This window comes from Cinclus cinclus, chromosome 31 (genome assembly GCF_963662255.1).
Source record: "Cinclus cinclus chromosome 31, bCinCin1.1, whole genome shotgun sequence".
Taxonomy (NCBI): domain Eukaryota; kingdom Metazoa; phylum Chordata; class Aves; order Passeriformes; family Cinclidae; genus Cinclus; species Cinclus cinclus.
The window spans coordinates 39,289-57,923 of NC_085076.1; the positions used below are offsets into that span (position 1 = coordinate 39,289).

General features: G+C 56.2%; 2 protein-coding genes across 5 annotated transcripts; both read left to right on the forward strand.

Annotated features, from left to right (window-relative positions):
- The first annotated feature begins 379 nt into the window (after window positions 1–379).
- PMVK (phosphomevalonate kinase) lies at window positions 380–2,048 on the forward strand. Of its 4 annotated transcripts, none has more exons than XM_062511561.1 (5): window positions 380–497; window positions 637–700; window positions 1,293–1,445; window positions 1,512–1,641; window positions 1,733–2,048. In XM_062511561.1, the coding sequence occupies exons 1-5, from the start codon at window positions 415–417 to the stop codon at window positions 1,984–1,986; spliced, it is 684 nt and encodes a 227-aa protein (XP_062367545.1). In that variant the 5' UTR covers window positions 380–414; the 3' UTR covers window positions 1,987–2,048. The 4 variants fall into 4 exon arrangements, with proteins under 4 accessions (XP_062367545.1, XP_062367548.1, XP_062367546.1 ...); XM_062511564.1 differs by having other exon boundaries at window positions 1,314–1,445; window positions 1,850–2,048; XM_062511562.1 differs by having other exon boundaries at window positions 1,356–1,445.
- Window positions 2,049–3,032: 984 nt separating this feature from the next.
- KCNN3 (potassium calcium-activated channel subfamily N member 3) lies at window positions 3,033–18,314 on the forward strand. Its single transcript, XM_062511395.1, has 8 exons — window positions 3,033–3,749; window positions 6,670–6,765; window positions 9,980–10,398; window positions 14,065–14,206; window positions 15,840–15,950; window positions 17,226–17,353; window positions 17,525–17,594; window positions 18,018–18,314. Exons 1-8 carry the CDS (start codon window positions 3,033–3,035, stop codon window positions 18,312–18,314), a joined length of 1,980 nt encoding a protein of 659 aa, XP_062367379.1.
- Window positions 18,315–18,635: the final 321 nt, after the last annotated feature.

Consider the following 18,635-nt stretch of genomic DNA (forward strand, 5'->3'; position numbering starts at 1 on the left):
GGGGGTGCAGGGTGCTGGGGTACAGGATGCTGGGGGACGCAGGATGCTGGAGGTGCAGGATGCTGGGGTACAGGATGCTGGGGGACGCAGGATGCTGGAGGTGCAGGATGCTGGGGTACAGGATGCTGGGGGACGCAGGATGCTGGAGGTGCAGGATGCTGGGGTATAGGAGGCTGGGGGACGCAGGATACTGGGAGAACAGGAGGCTGGGGTACAGGATACGGGGGGTGCAGGATGCTGGGGGCACAGGATGCTGGGGTGCAGGATGTTGAGGTACAGGATGCTGGGGGGCAGGATCCGCCATATCCCGCGGGGATTCGCGGGCACCCACGCTGCAGTGCTGGCTCTGTCCTGGAGGGGGCGCCGTGAGACGGGCGGGGCGGCGTCAGCGGGGCGGGGCGGCACGGAGCGCCCATGGCGGCACCGCGCGTGGTACTGCTGCTGAGCGGGAAGAGGAAATCGGGGAAGGATTTCGTGGCCGAGGAGCTGCGGAGCCGGTACCGGGCGAGGCGGGACTCGGCCTGGGGTGTGGGCGGGGAAGGCACGGTGTGTGGGGTTAGTACCGGACAGAGAGGCCGGGACTTAGTCGAGTGGAGCCAGTGCCAGTGCCCGTGCCCGATTATTCCTCTCCCACAGGCTGGGCCCCGACGTCTGCACCATTCTGCGCCTCTCTGGGCCCCTCAAGGAGCAGTACGCCAAGGTACCACGGCCGCGCCGAGCTTTGTCACACCCTGCCAAACTGTGTCAGGACACTGCCGTGCTCTGCCGTCCCACGCTTGTACCGTACCACATCATGACGTACAGTGCCACACCATCCTGAGCTATGCCGGGCACTGCCGTGTCCTTCCACATGCTGTGCCGTCTCACACTCATACCATACCACACCAAGCCATGCCGTGACACGCTGAGTTGTGCGAGAGCATGTGCTTTGCAGTTCTGTGCCTTCCCGTGCTCGTGCTGTACTGCAGCACGCCACACAGTGCTGAGCTGTGCCCTGCCCTGCTGCACTGTGCTGTGCCACCTGATGCTTTGCCATGCTGTGCTGAGCTGCACCACATGAGCATGCTTTGCCATGCTGCACCATACCAAGCTATGTCAGGACATGCTGTGCCAAATTGTGCCATCCCACGATCATGCTGTACCACATCGTGCCAGGCTTTTGTGTACTGTGCTGTACTGAGCTATCCCATTCCACCAGGCTGTGCTGAGGCATGGCATGTTGCAACAACCGTAGCTGTGCCATGCCATGCTCGTTGGCCCAGGCTATGCCTACTGAACCCCCTTCCCCACAGGAGCATGGTCTCGACTTTCAGCAACTCCTGGATGCCAGCACCTACAAGGAGTTGTTTCGCCAGGACATGATCCGCTGGGGTGAGGAGAAGCGCCAGACTGACCCTGGCTTCTTCTGTCGGGCAGCAGTGGAGGGGGCGCTGCAGCCAGTGTGGGTGAGTTTTGGGGAGTGCACAGGGGCACTGGGACAGAGGACAGGTGCTGACGGAGCCCCTGCGTAGGTGGTGAGTGACACACGGCGCCTCTCGGATGTGGAGTGGTTCCGGGATGCCTATGGGGATGTGGTGCAGACTGTGCGGGTGGTGGCTACTGAGGAGACAAGGAAGAGGAGGAACTGGGTCTTTGTCACTGGTGAGCAAGTGAGGGGCAGCTTCGCCTGGTGTGACCATTGGGGTTGCCCAATGGGCACAGGTCTGCTGCCTCCACTACCGTTCCTTGGCAGTGGGAGCAAGAGGCTTTGGATCAAGGCCCCCACCTCTGGGGAGTGTGGTCATGATGGGGGATACGGATAGACATATCCTGACCATCCTTGGAGAACCCCTGGGCTCTGTGCTACCAGGGGTGGACGACGCTGAATCTGAGTGCGGCCTGGACCAGGGAGTGGCCTTTGACTGGGTGATCAGCAATGACGGGGATAAGGTGGCCCTGGGTGAGCAGCTGGATGTGCTGGTGCAGTCACTCCACAAAAGCCTATAGCTCTGTGTCTCTTGGCTGGGGCTTGGGGACTGCATCATCCTCCCCTTACCCCCAGCCCCTCAGCATCTCCCCCTCCACCTCCTGCTAATGCTTCCTGCTCTGGAATAAAGCTCTGACACGGAGAACCACTGCCATACTGGGCCTGTGTCTCATTTCTGGGGAAGGGACACACAGGTTATCCTGCCCCACACCCCCCCCACCCCCATGGATTTCCCAGCTTTTGGGAGGCAGAAGTGCAGTTCAATACCTTCTGTCCAAGCAGGGGGTCACCAGCTGGATGTTTCATGGTGTCTTTTAATAAGGTTTCTAGCTGCCCAAGTATATTTTAATAACGTTTCTAGCAATTCCCTACAGATTATCTGCTTCCCAGACTCATATCTGCTCCTCTCCAGCAACAGCTGTGCACGGCAGGGGTGGGGGGGGGGGTGGCAGTGGTGGTTCCAGGGTGGGTTGCGGGTGTTGAGGGTGGATTAGGGCCCTTTATACATCTACATGCATATATCATGTACTCTGGGTCTACCATTACCCTGACCCCGACCTTGGGGACATCCTGAGACACACACATCGTGGCCCCCATCCATAACCCGCCCCTAGGATGGGAGCACCTGCTCCAGCTGCTGCTCGTAATCTCCAGCCTCTATAAAGGGATTAAGAGGAATTATATAAAAGGAGGGGGGATGCTCGTGGGGGAGTCCAATGCGTTAAAGAGATGAGGGGTCATTCGGGACTTGTCCGTCGGGGCGCACGGGTACTGGCGCCTGGTGCAACCCGATGCACTACAATCCTGAACGACCCCGCAGAGATGCAGGAACCGGGGGTGTGATGGAGGGGGAGATACAAAGCGGGGAGCGGGCGGGGATGATGTCAGCCTGCGGGGAGCCCCAGCGTGGCCAATGGCGCTGCGGGGCCGGGCCAGCGGCAGCGGCGGGGGCGGTGGCGGCGGCGATAGCGGCGAGAGCACGGAGCCCATTCATGATCCAGCGAACGGGGCCGGTGGCAAGTAAAGCGGAACCGGTGCCCTGTAAAGCGGCGCCGGTACCGCCGTCATGGAGGCATCGGGGCATCTCCACGATTCGGGCGTGGGGGACTTGGAGGAGGATGGTCGGTGTCCCTGCCCGTTACCGGGGGATGAACGGTCACCACCGCCGCCCTCCGCGCTGCCGCCGCTTCAGCACAGCCTGTTGCACTCCTCGCCCGGGTCGTTACGGGCCCCTCCTCCTCCTCCCGCCGCCCCCGCCGCCCTCCACCCTTCCTCCCGCCACGGTAGCCAGCTCAACCTCGGCGACCACCCAACGGGCTCTGGGGTAGCTAGCAGCAAACATCGGCAGCCCAGCCCCTTGGTTCATCGGCGGGACAGCAACCCCTTCACCGAGATTGCCATGAGCTCCTGCAAGTACAGCGGAGGGGTGATGAAGCCCCTCAGCCGACTCAGCGCATCCCGACGGAACCTCATCGAGGCCGAGCCGGAGGCACAACCCCTACAGCTCTTTGGTGCTGGTGAACCACCTGAAATTGTTGTCTCACGTGAGGACAACCATGCGCCTGCCACCCACCGTCCCACCCGCCCGCCTGCCCGGCCAGCTCCCACCACCTTTACCAAGGGGCCCAAGCGCAAGGCGCAGAACATTGGCTACCGGCTTGGGCACCGCCGGGCACTATTCGAGAAGAGGAAGCGCCTCAGCGACTACGCGCTCATCTTCGGCATGTTTGGCATTGTCGTCATGGTCATTGAGACCGAGCTCTCCTGGGGGCTCTACTCCAAGGTACCAACGGGGCCAGAGGGGTGTGTGTGGGGCTGGTGGCAGCAGATGGTGCCTGGGGGGGTGAGCATGGAGCCATTTGCCTCATCTATCCCATGGGATAAATATGGAGCTGTTTGGCCCATCTGGAGTGCATAGGCTGGCTGGTGACTGACAGAATGTTCCCAGAGCTTTAGTGGATGCTGCAGCCACAGGTGTTGGACAGGGTGACCACCTGGCTGGAGGTACGGGTACTATGTGCTGGTGGGTGCTGCCCCATGCACTCATAGCAGCAGGTACCGACCCCCTGAGGTCTGTGGTGCCTGTTGCTGGCATGGCAGTGCACTGCTCAAAAGCACTGTGCCCCCGTGGGTGCAGCAAAGTACCCCCCTCCCTCCTCCTCCTCCACACCCCTTCCTGCCCTTTTTTCTACCTTTTTTTTTGCAGGACATTGTATTTTATTTATAATTCCCCCTACCCCCCCCCCCCCCCCCCCCCCCGGCCCTTCCAACTCCTGCTCTCGGGCTGTGCTGGTTGGCAGCAATATGAATAACTCTTTGTATAGACATCTGTCATGTTATTTATACCTATCCAGAGAAGGGAAGGCATCGGCACCCCCACCAGCACCCATGGGCGTCAGCAGGACGGTGCTGCTGAGGGGGCTGGGGTGCAGCCAGTGGGGGTCCCCATGCCATGATGCCGCCAGTGGAGGGGAAGAAACAGGGTGGGAAGGGGCTGTTCACCACTTCCTGCCATTTCCCAGCATGGGCAGTGGGGAGGGCAGTGTGAGCAGAAGAGGTAGAGGAAGTGAGACATGTCGCTGGGGGTCCTGTGGTTTGGAGAACTCTCTGCCTCCCCACCGAGGTATCTGGTGGGGAAGTTCCTGAGCCCCATCTTTCTACAGCTGCCAGGGTCAGTTGGCATGTGGAAGCTGCGGGCAGCAGTTCCACAGCTCTGAGGCAGAGGCATGCCTTAGTACTAAGGTGGCATCCCTGGCATCCTTGCCAAGAAAGAAAGATGCTTCAATGCCAGAGCCTTTTTCTGGTGGCTCCCACTCCCCTCTGGCTAGAGCAAAGCCAAACCACCATCCCCCATCTGCATCTGGTACCTGTTGAGTTGCAGCCACCCTCGCAGGCTCCATGTGCTTGCATGCCTGGTGCCAGGGGGACTGTCCACCCTTACCAAGCTGCCAGCAGCACCGCTGCCATGCTCGCTAGCCCCCCCCCACCACGCTGAGCTGCTGTGTCAGCTGGGGAAGACCCTGTGAGTCAGCGCTGCTGCCATGCAGCAGCTGTGACATGCTGCTACGCCCCTGCCCCACTGTGACACAAACAATTGTGCTGACAACCACAGAGTGCAGGAGAGTTCCTGGCTCAGGCCTCCACAGGCCCTTGGCCAGATTTGCAGCAGCTGTATGTAAATCCGCCCGTCCCCCCCCCACCCCCCCAGCAGCCTCCAGTGAGAAACCAGAACTCAGTGGCAGGGACATGACCGTGAGTGTGGTAGTGCATGTGATCCGGGCTGGCCGTCATTGTATATATGGGGATGTCAGTGCAGCTCCAACCCTGCCCTATGGCCCCAGCCATGACACCACATGCTCCCAGGCAGAGGATGCCAGGGCTGAGCTGAGAAACAAGGACACACTGGCCAGGGTTTGCCTGCTCCCTGCTTCTCAATTGACTGTGGGCAGGACAGGTCCTGGACAATATTACTGGTTCCCACCACGTGTGCAGCACTACCAGAGTGAAGCATCCTACCATCCACGTGGTGGGGCAGTACATGTTCTAGGGGTGCCAAGGTCTTTCCCCACTTCAGCCAAATGTTGTTTGCTGCAAGCATGGGATCTGGGAATGGCTCTTCCTGACAGGTCTCTTCAGGCAGGAGGCATTGATAAACATCGTGTAACACTTGCCAAGTGGGGCAGTGGGTGCCCATGCAGGGTTTGTGTCCCTGGGAAGGGTCTCACCAGAGCCACCTTGGCACAATGCTGCCCTGGAGTGTTAGCCTGTTAATAGTAGTGTTTAGTCCCAGCACTTTTCCTAGCACCAGCCATTATATCCACACAATTGCACTGCCAGAGCCAAGTTGTTAACAATGCGGCACCGCCTCCACAGCAAATAGTCCCTTCTCTGCGTGCAAACACCCTGTGGAGATGAAGAACACTGGGGAGAGGGAGCCAAACAAGACCAAAGCCAGCCCAGCACACTGGGGAGCCAAGGACAGTATGCCATGATTATGCTAGGTCTTAGCATGCTGTGAGTGTGCCATGGGTCATCACACTGGGGCTCAGCATGTCGGGGATGGCGTGGAGGTGTGGGATGGGTGCAGTAGTAAGGTGGGCTGGTTTGGGAATAACATCTTGGTGAAGGGCTGCCAATGCCCTAGCATCAGTAGGGCTGGATTGTGGCTGGCATACACATAAGTTTACCAGTATCCAAAGGGAACAGTGAAACCTGCTTTTCCCAGTGGGGTCCTGGGGACGTGCCAGTTCAGTCATCAATAAATCAGGGACTGGTTTAATTTACATAAGACCAATTAGCTGGAGGGTCTAGTTAGATCATCTCTTTGTATACCATAATACTGGGCTCAGGCTAGATGGGGCCAGGGCACTGGTGTTGCACATCTCAGAGGGGTGTCTGGGAACTGCACTCAGAATTAAATAAGCAGAATAGAATTTAAAAAGAGTTTTGGAGAGAGGGCACATGGTGCTGGTGGTACCAGTGGTGCCAGTGATGCTGGAGGTGCCAGTGATGCTGATGGTACTGATGGTGCCCTTACTACTGTGTCAAGCTGCTTAGGGGGGAAGCTGAAGCAGCAAAAGTGCTGTTGAGGATGGGGATTGCAGGTGTTGGGGGGCAGTACTTTCTTTAGGGTGTGGAGTCCAGTGCCAGCAGAGTCCCACAGCTTCATACCCATTAATGCCTTTCCTGCTTTCACTCTGCAGGACTCCATGTTCTCCCTGGCCCTGAAATGCCTTATAAGCCTTTCCACTGTCATCCTGCTGGGCCTCATCATCGCCTATCACACACGGGAGGTGCAGGTAGGTCCTGGTATCATCAATGCCTAGTGAGGGGCTGCTGGGGTGTGCTGTGGGGTTTGCCAACCACCTGAGTGGGATACAGTACTTGAGCTCACATCCTGCTCCATCCTGGAGCCTCCTTCCTCTTTGTCAGGGTTTTGGGGGGCAGTGAGGGTTCTTGGGGGGCAGTCAGGCCAGGCACCGAGGCGTCTGTCTGAGCCCCAGGAGCCTGACAGATATGGTGGTGGCTGGGGGAGACTACAGCCAGGAAGGGCTCAGGCCAGTCAAAGTGCCAAGGAAAGTCACGAAATCCTTTCCTAATCAGGGCTGCACACTCTCTTCCTCCCTGGGAAGTTAAAGGACTCCCAGTTTGTTCCAGGAAGGCTGTGCTTCCCTGTGCAACCTAGCTTCGGCACAATGCCAGCCTGTTTTGTGCATGGGAAGAATGAATCACCAGTCAGGAGAAGGAGCATCCTGGGAAGGGGTGTCAAAGCCCCTGGCTCTGAGTACATCATAGTCCCACCTTGTCCCTCCTGGGGCTGGGGGACAGAGGGGCTTTGCCATATAGGGGACTGGCATCAGCATCCCATTCCCTGCCTGCCTCTGTCCCTGCAGTCTCCACTCCAGCTCAGCCTCACCCCCCAACATGGGGATGAAGCCTGGGGGTGAGTTGCTCAAGGCAAATATTTGAGAGCTTTGGTTCTTGCTGGAATAATATTTACCCCAGGATGACGGTGGCTGGGGTCAGCCGGGTGAGCCTTGCCCCCGGTTCTCACTGTTTCCTCTGCTTGTTGTTCCTGGCAGTGGGTTGTGCAAACACAACATCCACCCAGGCAGCACACAGGTCATCCTACTTCTCCTGCCTTGACCAGAGCCAAAGTCTCACTGCTGTCCCTCTGCACATGGGGACTGAACCTCACCATGTTCCCAGCTGCTCTGCCAGGCCAGTTACACTGTCAAGACAGGGAATTAGATGAGTTTGACTTGACCTGCTCCAAACAAAGTTGTGCTGGCTGCATGTTGCCCTATATGTTATAAAGTGTTATGAAGGAATTGTTGATAATCCAACCAAAATGGAATGGGGCTCCCAGAGCTGTAAATTCTCAACTTCTTGTACCTCTCGGCCGAGGTGGGGGACTGTGCTCACCTGGCCATGGCACTTGTCAGACCTCCCAACCTCTGAGAAACAATGACTTCAGCCTCTTCCCTCAGGATTCCCTCTTCCTTTCTGGCCCAGAGAAGTTGTGGCTGCCTCAATCACTGGAAGTGTTCAAGGCCAGGTTGAATGGAGCTTGGAGTAACCTGGTCTAGTGCAAGTGTCCCTGCCCGTGAAAGTGGGTGGAATGAGATGAGCTTTAAGATCCTATTCAACCCAAACCAGTTTGTGATTCTGTCCTCCTTCTAATTGTGTTAATTATTCCTTTGGGATACTTGAAGGTCTTCCTGTGCCTCAGTTTCTCTGGGGCTGAGGCATCATTCGGCACCCCAATGATACCTCTGGTGCCTAGGGCAGAACATGCCATGCTCTGCCAGCACCACATTATTATCACAACACGTGAAGTAGAGCAGTTCTGGCAATGCTGCCAGCTCCCACCAAGTTTTTTTTTTGGGGGGGGGGTTGGGCAGAGACCCCTTGTCTAAATGTTTGGATAACAACAGCCTGGGGCTGTTCATGCTTTTGGTGAAACATTAGTCCCCATGAGGTGTCTCAGTAGCTTTCCTTGGGTTTTGTTTTTCTGGAGATGTGGTGGCCAAAAGTCTTTTTCCTTCCCCTGCTGGAGCCAGTGATGCTGGATATGTTGGGGAGTGCCCCCTTGGGTACCACCGAACCACACTAGGTTTCCATGGAAACCCACATTGATGCTTTACAGGTACAGAACTGAGAGGGGCTGGCTCAGGGGAATCCTGCCCAAGCCCTCTCTTGCTCCTTCCCTTCCCTGGCCTATGGCAACCCCTCACCATGCAGACAAAAGGCTCCTCCCTTTTTCCGCTTGCTAATTTGTTTATTTTAACACCCTTTTCCAGGAAGGAATAGGCTGTCAGCTTGCTAAATGCCTGAGGATCTCCCTTGACAGCTTGGAGCATTTTTGTAAACAATTTCTCAAACAAAGCAGCTAAAAGGAGCAGAGTTTTCCCTACAGAAAGGGAGGTGGCTGGGACAGCCACTCTGTGAGTCAGTCCCAGTGGCTCCTGCCATCCCCAGGGAGAGCCCCAAGTGCCATGCTGTGCTAGTGAGGCAGCTGGCACAGGTGTACTGGGGCCTCTGGCAGGGCAGGAGGGTTGTTCCTGGGCTCAACACCAGCTGGGGCCATGCTCCCCACCCACCTCTAGTCTGCTGCCCTGGCTGTGTGCAGCCCTGGATCCATGAGCAAGCCAGCATCATTTCATGCTTGCAGGACTGAGGACATGGACAGTAGCGCTAGCTGCCACATCCCCCTTGGATCCCTTCCTGGTGGTTTCTTTGCCACGTGCTTCTTGCAGAGAGGCCCTGAGCACATCCCTGCTGCTGTGGGTGATACTGGTGTCCCTGTCACACCAGGCAGAAGCCGATGGCAGCCTCAGGACAGCCTTGCCGAGGCAGGACAGGGTGGGTGACTCCCAGGGCTCTGGTGGCATCGCAGAGAGGCCAACTGAGCTGCCATCTTCCCAGCTCCTGCAGAGACCCCAACTCCTTCACTGATGATGAGAGAGGAGCTGGTGTACCCAGGATGAACCATCAGTTGCCATGACAACTGAATCCCATCTCTGCCAGCAGCTGGATGCTCTGACTGTGGCGTTCACTGCCCAGATATTGCTCTGGCACTCAGGGTGTGATGACTGTCATTGAAATCAGTGCAGCACCCGGAGCAGATGCTGATGCTCTGTGGCACTGTGGTTTGCCCATCTCTGTGGCCTGGATGAGGGGGACATTCCAGGAGGTGGGTTCCTTCCAGCCAGATTTTGAGTGAGCTGTCACCATGCTGTGCCTGGGTGTGTGCTCAAGGCTAGGTACCTTAAAGCTTTTGGTGTCCCCTGCAACGTGACCATCCCTGACACACACTAGGTGGGCAGCAGAGAAGCTGGTGGTGACTCATTCTCATGTCTTTCTTCTCCATCCATCCCCAGAACTTCTGGCTAAGCCACACCCATCTCCTCTTGGCTCTGGTGTCAGACCCCCACTGCCTGTGGAGGGAGGGATGCCAGTGGGCAACTTGTGTGGGGCCACTAGTAACAGAGTGGTTTTGCATCTTGGTAGCTCTTTGTGATTGACAATGGAGCTGACGACTGGCGGATAGCAATGACATATGAGCGCATCCTCTACATCAGCCTGGAGATGCTGGTTTGTGCCATACACCCCATTCCTGGGGAGTACAAATTTTTCTGGACAGCTCGCCTGGCTTTCTCCTACACACCTTCTCGGGCAGAGGCTGATGTGGACATCATCCTGTCTATTCCCATGTTCCTGCGCCTCTACCTGATTGCTCGGGTGATGCTGCTGCACAGCAAGCTCTTCACTGATGCCTCCTCACGCAGCATTGGGGCACTCAACAAGATTAACTTCAACACCCGCTTTGTCATGAAGACACTTATGACCATCTGCCCTGGGACAGTGCTGCTGGTCTTCAGCATTTCCCTCTGGATCATCGCTGCATGGACAGTCCGTGTGTGTGAGAGGTGAGAGGGGTTTGGGATGTGTGGTACTTTGGGATTCACAGTGGTTTGGAATGAGCAGTGGTTTGCGGTATGTGGCAGTTCAGGATGCTTGGCAGCTCAGGACACTCAGCACTTTGGAATGCCTGGTGGTTTGGAATGCTCAGCCGTTCAGGATGCATATAGGTTCATAATGCACGTAGGTTTGAGATGCATGGTGGTTTGGAAGGCTCAGTAGTTCAGGATACAAGCACAATGAGCAGAAGTTTGGGCTGTGCAGAGGTTTAGGATGCTCCATGCTTCAGGATGTGCAGTGGTTCAGGACTTCATGGTGATGTGCAGTGGTTCTGGATGCTCAACAGTTTGTGTTTTGGGGTTCATGGCAGTTTGAGATTCTCAATGGAGATGTGATGTCCCAACACCCTGTAAGAGCAGTGCAGGGCTCTGGGCCCTCAGCAGCCACAGGTTCCCTCCACCAAGCCCTGTTGTTACCAATTGTCTACACAGGCAGGAAGCAGAGCAGAGTCAGCCCTGTCCTCACAGTGCAGTACCTAGGCCAGGCAGGGTCCTTGTGGAAGAGGACAGTGTGTAGTGCCAGAAGCCTCAGGAGCATGGGTGGGAGACATGGAGAATGGTGGGAGCTGGGGAGCTGTGTATGGGGAGGGGCCAGAGGTGCTGATGGTAAGTGACAGGGCCTGGTTCAGGCTCTAGCAGCACTGCCATGACAACACTGTGGTGACAAACCCACAGCCTAATGGCATCATGCCAGCATCAGTGTGCTCAGCACCGGCGTTGCTGTGGCGACCAGCCTGGTGGGTATCATTGCACCTCCATCTCTCAGGGACCTGCCACCACTCTTTGTCTTCTGAAGGAACCAGGGGGTTGTAGTGGTGGCATCCCAGTGCTGGGACAGAAGGTTTTCTCCACAGCCACAGTGCAGGGTGCCAGCAGCGTCTGGGGAAGGGAGGGCAGGTCATCCAAAAACTGTCCTTTTTTGGCAGCTTTGTGTCATCCTTGGAACTAAGGTATGAGGGATCACACCTACTAGGTCCCCAGGGTTACCTGGGACATCCAGATTGCTTCTAGATTGCTTGCAAAGTGAGAGGAAGGCCACCCCCCCCCCCCCTTCCCCAGGGAACCCGTTGCTCTGGTTATGCTGCAAAGGGGTATTAGGGCAGCTGTAAGTGCTGTGGCAATGGTGTGGTATGGCACACTGAGATTTTATGAGCTTTTACTGGCTATTTTTGCCTTCCTGCCTCCCTTAATGATGCTCTCCTTATGAGCTGGATCTTCAGGCACTGCCTAATTGTGTTTGAGAAATTGTGGTTTATGTCTCCTAAACAGGGAGCAGGCAGACAGGCATCTAGGACACTTACAGGAGGGTAATCCCCCACCTGGCGAGGCTTAGGCTGGAAAATGCAATGAAGAACTATTAGGAAAAATAAAAAACCCAAACAGAAATTATGCAGACAAGGCACTGCAGATCATTGGCACCGCAGTTGCCATCACATCCCTCTATGTACAGAGAGGCAGGAGCAAACCCAGGTGGGCTGGAGATGCGTCAGTCCTGGGGGATGCAGGACTGGGGGAATGCAGAACCCCTGGGACATGCTCCATGTGTGAGGGATGCAATATCACTTGTGCATGTACCAGGCCTGGGGGTCACACAGCTCACACAGGAGTTTCCCAGGATGTGTCTCCCTGTCCAGAGTGATGTCACTGGAAACCAATTTGCTGCAGTTTGCAGGACCATTCCCAACCAGCACCCACTGGGGCTGGGCAGTTTAGAAGTGGCTGTACCTCTCCATGCCATGGTTCTCAGGTTGGGGTGGCACGGCCATGGTACGTCTCCTCGGCACTGAGCTGTGGTCTCCAGTGACTGTGGGCGCAGCATCCTCCCGTGAGCACCACGGGGCAGCACCTCTCCGAAGGCAGGAGTCGCTTAGCAACCTCGCCTGCTCGCCTGGCCACCACACACAGCCGCCTGCGGTGCTGCCAGCGCTGCTGGGCCTGCCCGCCGATGTGTGCTCACACGTGTGCTCATTCCTGCAGCCAGCCTGCTCCTGGGACGGGGCTGCATCCAGCCTGGAGCACGAGCTGGGGCTGCCCAACGTCCTGATGTCAGTTCAGCCGGGATGGTGCTGCCACAGTGGCGTGGCATGGCGTGGCATGGCATGGCGTGGCATGGCGTGGCATGGCATGGCATGGCATGGCGTGGCATGGCATGGCATGGCATGGCATTAGGGTGATGCTCACAGCTGCCACAGTGGTGAGGGTGGCTGTGGCCTTAGTGGCAGCAGGCAGACAAGGGGACAACAGAAACCAGTGCTGGTGTCTGACTGATGGCGGCAACCCGTGGCGTGAGCAGGTGGCCCCTCTTTCTGCCCACACCAGCCATGGTGTGTGCCAGCCCCTCTGGTTTATCAATTCTTGCTTGAAGTGCTACTCAGAAGAGAAAATGTCCCTCTGTCCAGTGAGCCTGTAGGCCCCTTGTCCCACATGATGCTTTTGGGGTTGTCCCCTCAGGACATTCCATCCTGCAGGATGAGGTGGGCTCAGCTCTCCTCAGGAGAATACACTGGACAGGATAAGTGTGCATGCCCCACTGCTGGTGCTGGAACTCTGGGGAGTGCCAACCCTACCCAGAGTGAGTCTCGCCACAGCTAAGGGTGCTTTCCTCTGCACCAGGTCCTCATTTGAGTCTCCAGCTGAGGGAAAAACATTTCAGAAGAGGAGAAAACCCAACTGCTCTGCGAGTGATGATCTTGGAGTTGGGATTGCCAAAAGCTCCATCTGTTTTCCCTCTCTGGATTCTGTGAAGAGGTTGGGAGAAGCCTGCCAGGGAGGCAGGAAAACAACCATCCTATTCAAAGTGGGGTAAAGGTATTGCCTGCCCCTGCCGACTTAGGGCTGAGTCCCACTTCAGGCTGGGCCAAGCCCTGCTCTGATGCCAGGAGTCAGCACTGCATCCCTCAGGAAACATACCTGCATGGCTTGGCTGTGCTTGCACCAGCCCTGGGGAACTGGAGGCAGCTGGGGCCCCTGGTTTCTTGTTTGCTGGAAGAGCCACAGCCAATGTCTGGGACAGCCAGAGTGGTCATTGACCTCACATCTCAGCAGGGACCTGGAAAATTTGCAGCATTCCCAAAGCTGCAGCCACTCCACATGTGCTGTGTGTTGAGTGGTGAGCTGTTCCTCTGTTCCTGAAAACCAAGTGCATGCCAGAGGCTCGATAGGATCCATCCCCAGCAATTCTGCTGGGGCTGCTGACAGCACAGTCTTCTGGGGCAGCACAGCCCTGGCTGCAGCACCAGTAGGATGCAGGGGAGGATGTCAGTGGAGCTGCTGTGGTCAGGGGCTTTGCAGAGCCACAGCTCTTTCTCCCATCAGCCAATTCTCACTGCAGCACCACATGATACTGGGGACACACAACAGGACTGGGATGTGGTGACAGGTCTGACTGAAAGCAGAAGCCCTTTCCACTGAGATTTTGCTGTCATTTTGTCCATGTGGGTTTTCCAGTGCCAGAAATTGTGCAACCACTGCTACTATAGTACATCCTACTGTGCTGTTAATCCTGTACCCCAGCACAGCCCGTGCTGGGGGAGCCACTGTGCCCAAGTACCCCCATTTCTGCCACGTCTATCCCTGTCCCCTGCTGTGATACTGATGTCCATGTCTCCTTGGCAGGTACCATGACCAGCAGGATGTAACCAGCAACTTCCTGGGTGCCATGTGGCTCATCTCCATCACCTTCCTCTCCATCGGCTATGGTGACATGGTCCCACACACCTACTGTGGGAAGGGAGTCTGCCTGCTCACTGGCATCATGGTAAGGGCCATGCCAAGCTGGTTGTCCGTTCTGTGGGCTCTGCCTGTCCCCATTGCAGAGGCGGAGCAACTGGATTTCACAGGGACCTGTTTCTCAGCTGTTTTGTCCATGTACAAGACCTAATGACTTCAGCTCTGAGGTCTCATAGCCTGGAATTTGATGGAGTTGTCTCACCTGATGAATTTGGGGTGGATTTGGACCCACATTCAGTAAGGGTGGAGGGCCTATGGTGGAGTCAGTGATGTCCCCAGGGAGAAGGGCACCTCAGCATGGCTTGGCTATCCTAGTCCACACCATCTGGCTTCCATTGCTTATCTGCCATGGGTTCCTTTCCTTCTGGCCAAAAGGTCACCATTCTCCAGGGCCTCCAGCGTACCTGCCCCAAGGAGCCCACCACGAGATCTCCTGGCTTGTGGGACTTTCCAGCCAGGGCTGCTGAAGGAGCAGCTGGGGGTCCTCTGGTCATGGTTCCTCCACAGATCCAGCCCAACCATCAGCACCCTGGCTCTGCCCACCTCAGCTCCAGGCCCTGGGGATGGAGCCATCCCTCCTCCCAGCTAGGGCAGACCAAGCTGACACCCCATGAATACCAGCTGGGGAGGCTCCACCAAGAGGTATTAATTCTAGATTATCTTCAAGTCTTTGATCTGTCTTGGATGAGGTCAGACACAGCAAGGCTGGTATTATTGGTGGGAGCCAAGCAAGGGAGAAAATCCCTATGGATAGGGGTGATGCAGCAATTGCCAGCAGAGGAGAAGCTGCTGGTTCAGCTGAGGAGATCCTGGTGCTGCAGGCTCCCAAAGGTCTTCCCCTACCAGAGGTTACTTTGAAGTGAGACACCATCTCGCAAAGTGTCCCTCCACACGCAGCACAGCCCCCCACCCCTGGGAACAGAGACACCCTTGCCCAATGGGGTTGGAGGCTTTGCTGGGCTTCCCCAGTCAGCCCCACGGGTAGTCACTTTGCCAGGAAGAGAGAGGTGGTGGGAGTCAAGAGTGTGCAGCAGAACCTTTGAGGATGCTGAAGGATTCAGGGTATTAGGTTAATTAATGACTCTATAAAGAGAGCTGGTAGGGCTGACAGCACTCTGCCAGAGCACTAAGGGGAAGCAACCCAGCTGGTAGGAGCAGCAGTGGGCAGAGCTCAGGAGCACAGCAGGGAGGCTCTGGAGATGACGGCTGCCACACAGATCTGGCCCTAATTGCTGGAATAAGTGAGTTTCCAGCTGGTGCTATTGGGACACATGGCAATTTGAAGGGTCCTGATTTGGGGCCCCTTCTCTGTTCTCACCCATGCTGCCTGGTGCTTTCCCGTTGCTCTCCCACCCCAGACCTCTTAGAAGTCGAAGGCTCCTCATCCCACTGGCCAGTGGCACAGGGCACATCTCTGGCCCACAGTGGCACAGGCTCACCACTGACCACTGCTGACCTTGTTAACAGCCCTGGCCTCTCCCATTAGTTACACAGCCCATCATCAGCCACTTAAGGACACCCGGGCTCTGTAATACCTTCTTTTTAGGATAATGGGGAGGACATGCAGCTTTAGTTAATTAGTGGATTGCAGGGATGAGGGTGGGAGTGCTGGTGTTACAAAAGGGTGACAAACTGTTTCCCCAACTAATGTCCCTGGACAGGGTGCTGGATGTACAGCACTGGTGGTGGCTGTGGTGGCCAGGAAGCTGGAGCTCACCAAAGCTGAGAAGCACGTCCACAACTTCATGATGGACACACAACTGACAAAGCGGGTAAGGTGCCATAAGGGACAGCAGGAGTTGGGGGCATTGTTGTGTGCCAGGAGCTGGGGATTTGAACTACCATGGCAGGAGGAAGTGGGTACCACAGTGGAAGAAGGTGTCAGCATCTCTGGGTGAGGCTACAACAGGAGAGGAAGGTGATGGCATCTTTGGATGTGGGTCCTACAGGTACCAGTGCTGAGGAAGTTGTCCAAGTGCTGTGGATATAGTGCAGGCACGAGTGTTATACTGAGACAAAGAGCACCAGCTCTGTTCCAGGGACTAAGGTGATGCTCCCTCTGGGAGCATACTCTGTCCTCTTCCAGAGCATGATTTCACTTCTCTTGGTGTCAGGAAGATAACTGGGTTTTGGTGATTCAGCACCCCCCACAGAAAAGAACCACACCATGAGGCTCCCCTGAAGAAGGACCTAGATCCAGCACTGGGGTGTTCATGATATGACCTTGTCGTACCAGGATCTGGTGTCACATCCCTGGTAGCACGCAAGAGCATTAGAAGGTTGCTGGTCTTGGCAGCCTCATCATGGCAAAGCATCAGCAAACAGTGGTTGTTTGGTTGATCATATAATGGGCTCTGCACACTAGAATATGTTTTAGAAGGGAGGGTGGCAAAATGAACATCAGTGAAGCCCTTGGAAAGGCAACCAGTGGTGGGATGTAACCAGGGCACCCACTTCACTCCAGAGAGCAAAGCCCCAAACAAAGCCCTGACACCCCAGGAATAGTCAGGACCTTGGTGAAACCAGGCTGGGAAAGCAAAACAGCTGGTCAGCCCTGCTCCACTGTCCATTGATATGATCTGCATGCTCCATGCCAGGCAGACAGCAGCCAATTCCTCCTGGAGCAGCCAAGCTATGGTTGAGCTGGAGAGTCTGCCGAAGTCATGTCCCAGTGCCGGCAGTACAACTGGCACCTGCCAAGACTGGCAGATGGGTGCAGGAATCAAGAAAAACTTTGGGATTTTTTTCTTGAGGCTTATGGTACAACTTTGTGTGTAGGCAAAGAGCCAAGTGGTGGAGCATGAGTGCAGTGTAGGACTGGGATGTGAGTGCACCAAGGGCCAAAAGCTCTACCTTCTCTTACTCCTGCTTGAACTGCCCAACATCCCTTGCAACAGTCCAGGAGACCGTGCGGGTGCAAAGCTGAGCGCCTCGCTCCAGCTGGACCAGGTCAAGTGCTCTTGCAACACTGGTTCATGGCAGAGCCAGACCAGTGTCTCTGTGAAATCTCATGTGGCTGGTGACCTGCAGCCACTCTTCCTTTTCAGATCAAGAATGCAGCAGCCAACGTCCTGAGGGAAACATGGCTTATCTACAAGCACACCAAGCTGTTGAAGAAGATCGACCATGCTAAAGTCAGAAAGCACCAGAGGAAGTTCCTACAAGCCATCCACCAGTAAGAGGCTGTGCAGTGGGCTGGGGGCAGACTGAGCTCCGGATAAACTAGGATCCTGTTCCTGGCAGGGGCGTGGGGACAGTTTTTCATTGCCCGGGATGCAGGCAGGTCTCCAGGTGCTGTTTGAAAGAGGGGAGGGAGTACAGCCATGTGCTCTTTCCTTCTCCCCAGGTTACGGAGTGTGAAGATGGAGCAGAGGAAGCTGAGTGACCAAGCCAACACCCTTGTCGACCTCTCAAAGGCAAGTCCCACAGGGACCCTGTGGCTTGGCCAGACTGAGTGTTTTTCTTCACTTGGAAGAACTAAAGCAGACTTGGCTGACCGCAAAATGCTCTGACTCAGTAAATGTCAGCAAGGAATAGCTGCTGTGGGATGGCTGCCCTTGCAAAGCAGGAGGAGAAACATATACATGGGGTTCCCTGCAACCCTTTTTGTAAGGGACACCACTGCTCAGCAGCACAGGGCCAGCAAAGTTTCCTTGCTTTGATGGCCAGGGATGAGCCAAACTGCAGTCACAGAACCCTTGGAGAACCTGGGGTGGGCTGAGATTGGGCAGTTCTCAGGGCAGAAAGGGGTAAAGGGGTGAGCTCTGCTAGTGGCAGTGGTACTAACTCCTCCAGCCATGGTATTAACCCCGCCACTGTCCCCTGTGTCCCCTCCTTAGATGCAGAATGTGATGTACGACCTCATCACAGAGCTAAATGACCGCAGTGAGGACCTGGAAAAGCAGATCAGTGGCCTGGAATCCAAGCTGGAGCAGCTCAGTGTCAGCTTCAACTCCCTGCCCCTGCTGATGGCCGACATGCTGCGCCAGCAGCAGCAGCGCCTTCTCACTGCTGTCCTGGAGGCCCGGGGGGTTGGTGTGCCAGTGGGCACCCCCCAAACACCTCTCTCTGAGAGCCCCATTGGGGTCAGCTCCACCTCCTTCCCCACCCCTTACACGAGCTCAAGTAGCTGCTAAAACGCGGCCCCTCAGCCCCACCGTGGACAGGAGAAACATTTCCACACAGATCATGAGGTCTCTGTGAACTTTCTTCTGGTCCTTGAACCACTGCAGGACCCTTCAGCTGGAGCCAGTGGGACCAGCAGTGCCGAGCAATGCTCGGAGCTTTGCCAACGCCTTGGTATCGGGAATTGCATCCCCGTTCAGGTGCCTCTACACGTGGTGAAGGAAAAGGACAGAAGGTGATGCCTTGGGCCAGCCTGTGCCATGGCGTCCAGTGAGAGACAGAAAACCCACGCTCAATCTCAGGTCTTCACATCTGAAAACAAAACAAAACAA

Coding starts and splice junctions, on each gene's coding strand:
- PMVK (XM_062511561.1), top strand. CDS start 415: ATGGCGGCACCGCGCGTGGTACTGCTGCTGAGCGGGAAGAGGAAATCG. Junction 701..1,292: donor TCAAGGAGCAGTACGCCAAG/GTACCACGGCCG, acceptor CCTTCCCCACAG/GAGCATGGTCTCGACTTTCA. Junction 1,642..1,732: donor GAACTGGGTCTTTGTCACTG/GTGAGCAAGTGA, acceptor GTTCCTTGGCAG/TGGGAGCAAGAGGCTTTGGA.
- KCNN3 (XM_062511395.1), top strand. CDS start 3,033: ATGGAGGCATCGGGGCATCTCCACGATTCGGGCGTGGGGGACTTGGAG. Junction 17,354..17,524: donor TTCCTACAAGCCATCCACCA/GTAAGAGGCTGT, acceptor CCTTCTCCCCAG/GTTACGGAGTGTGAAGATGG. Junction 17,595..18,017: donor CCCTTGTCGACCTCTCAAAG/GCAAGTCCCACA, acceptor TCCCCTCCTTAG/ATGCAGAATGTGATGTACGA.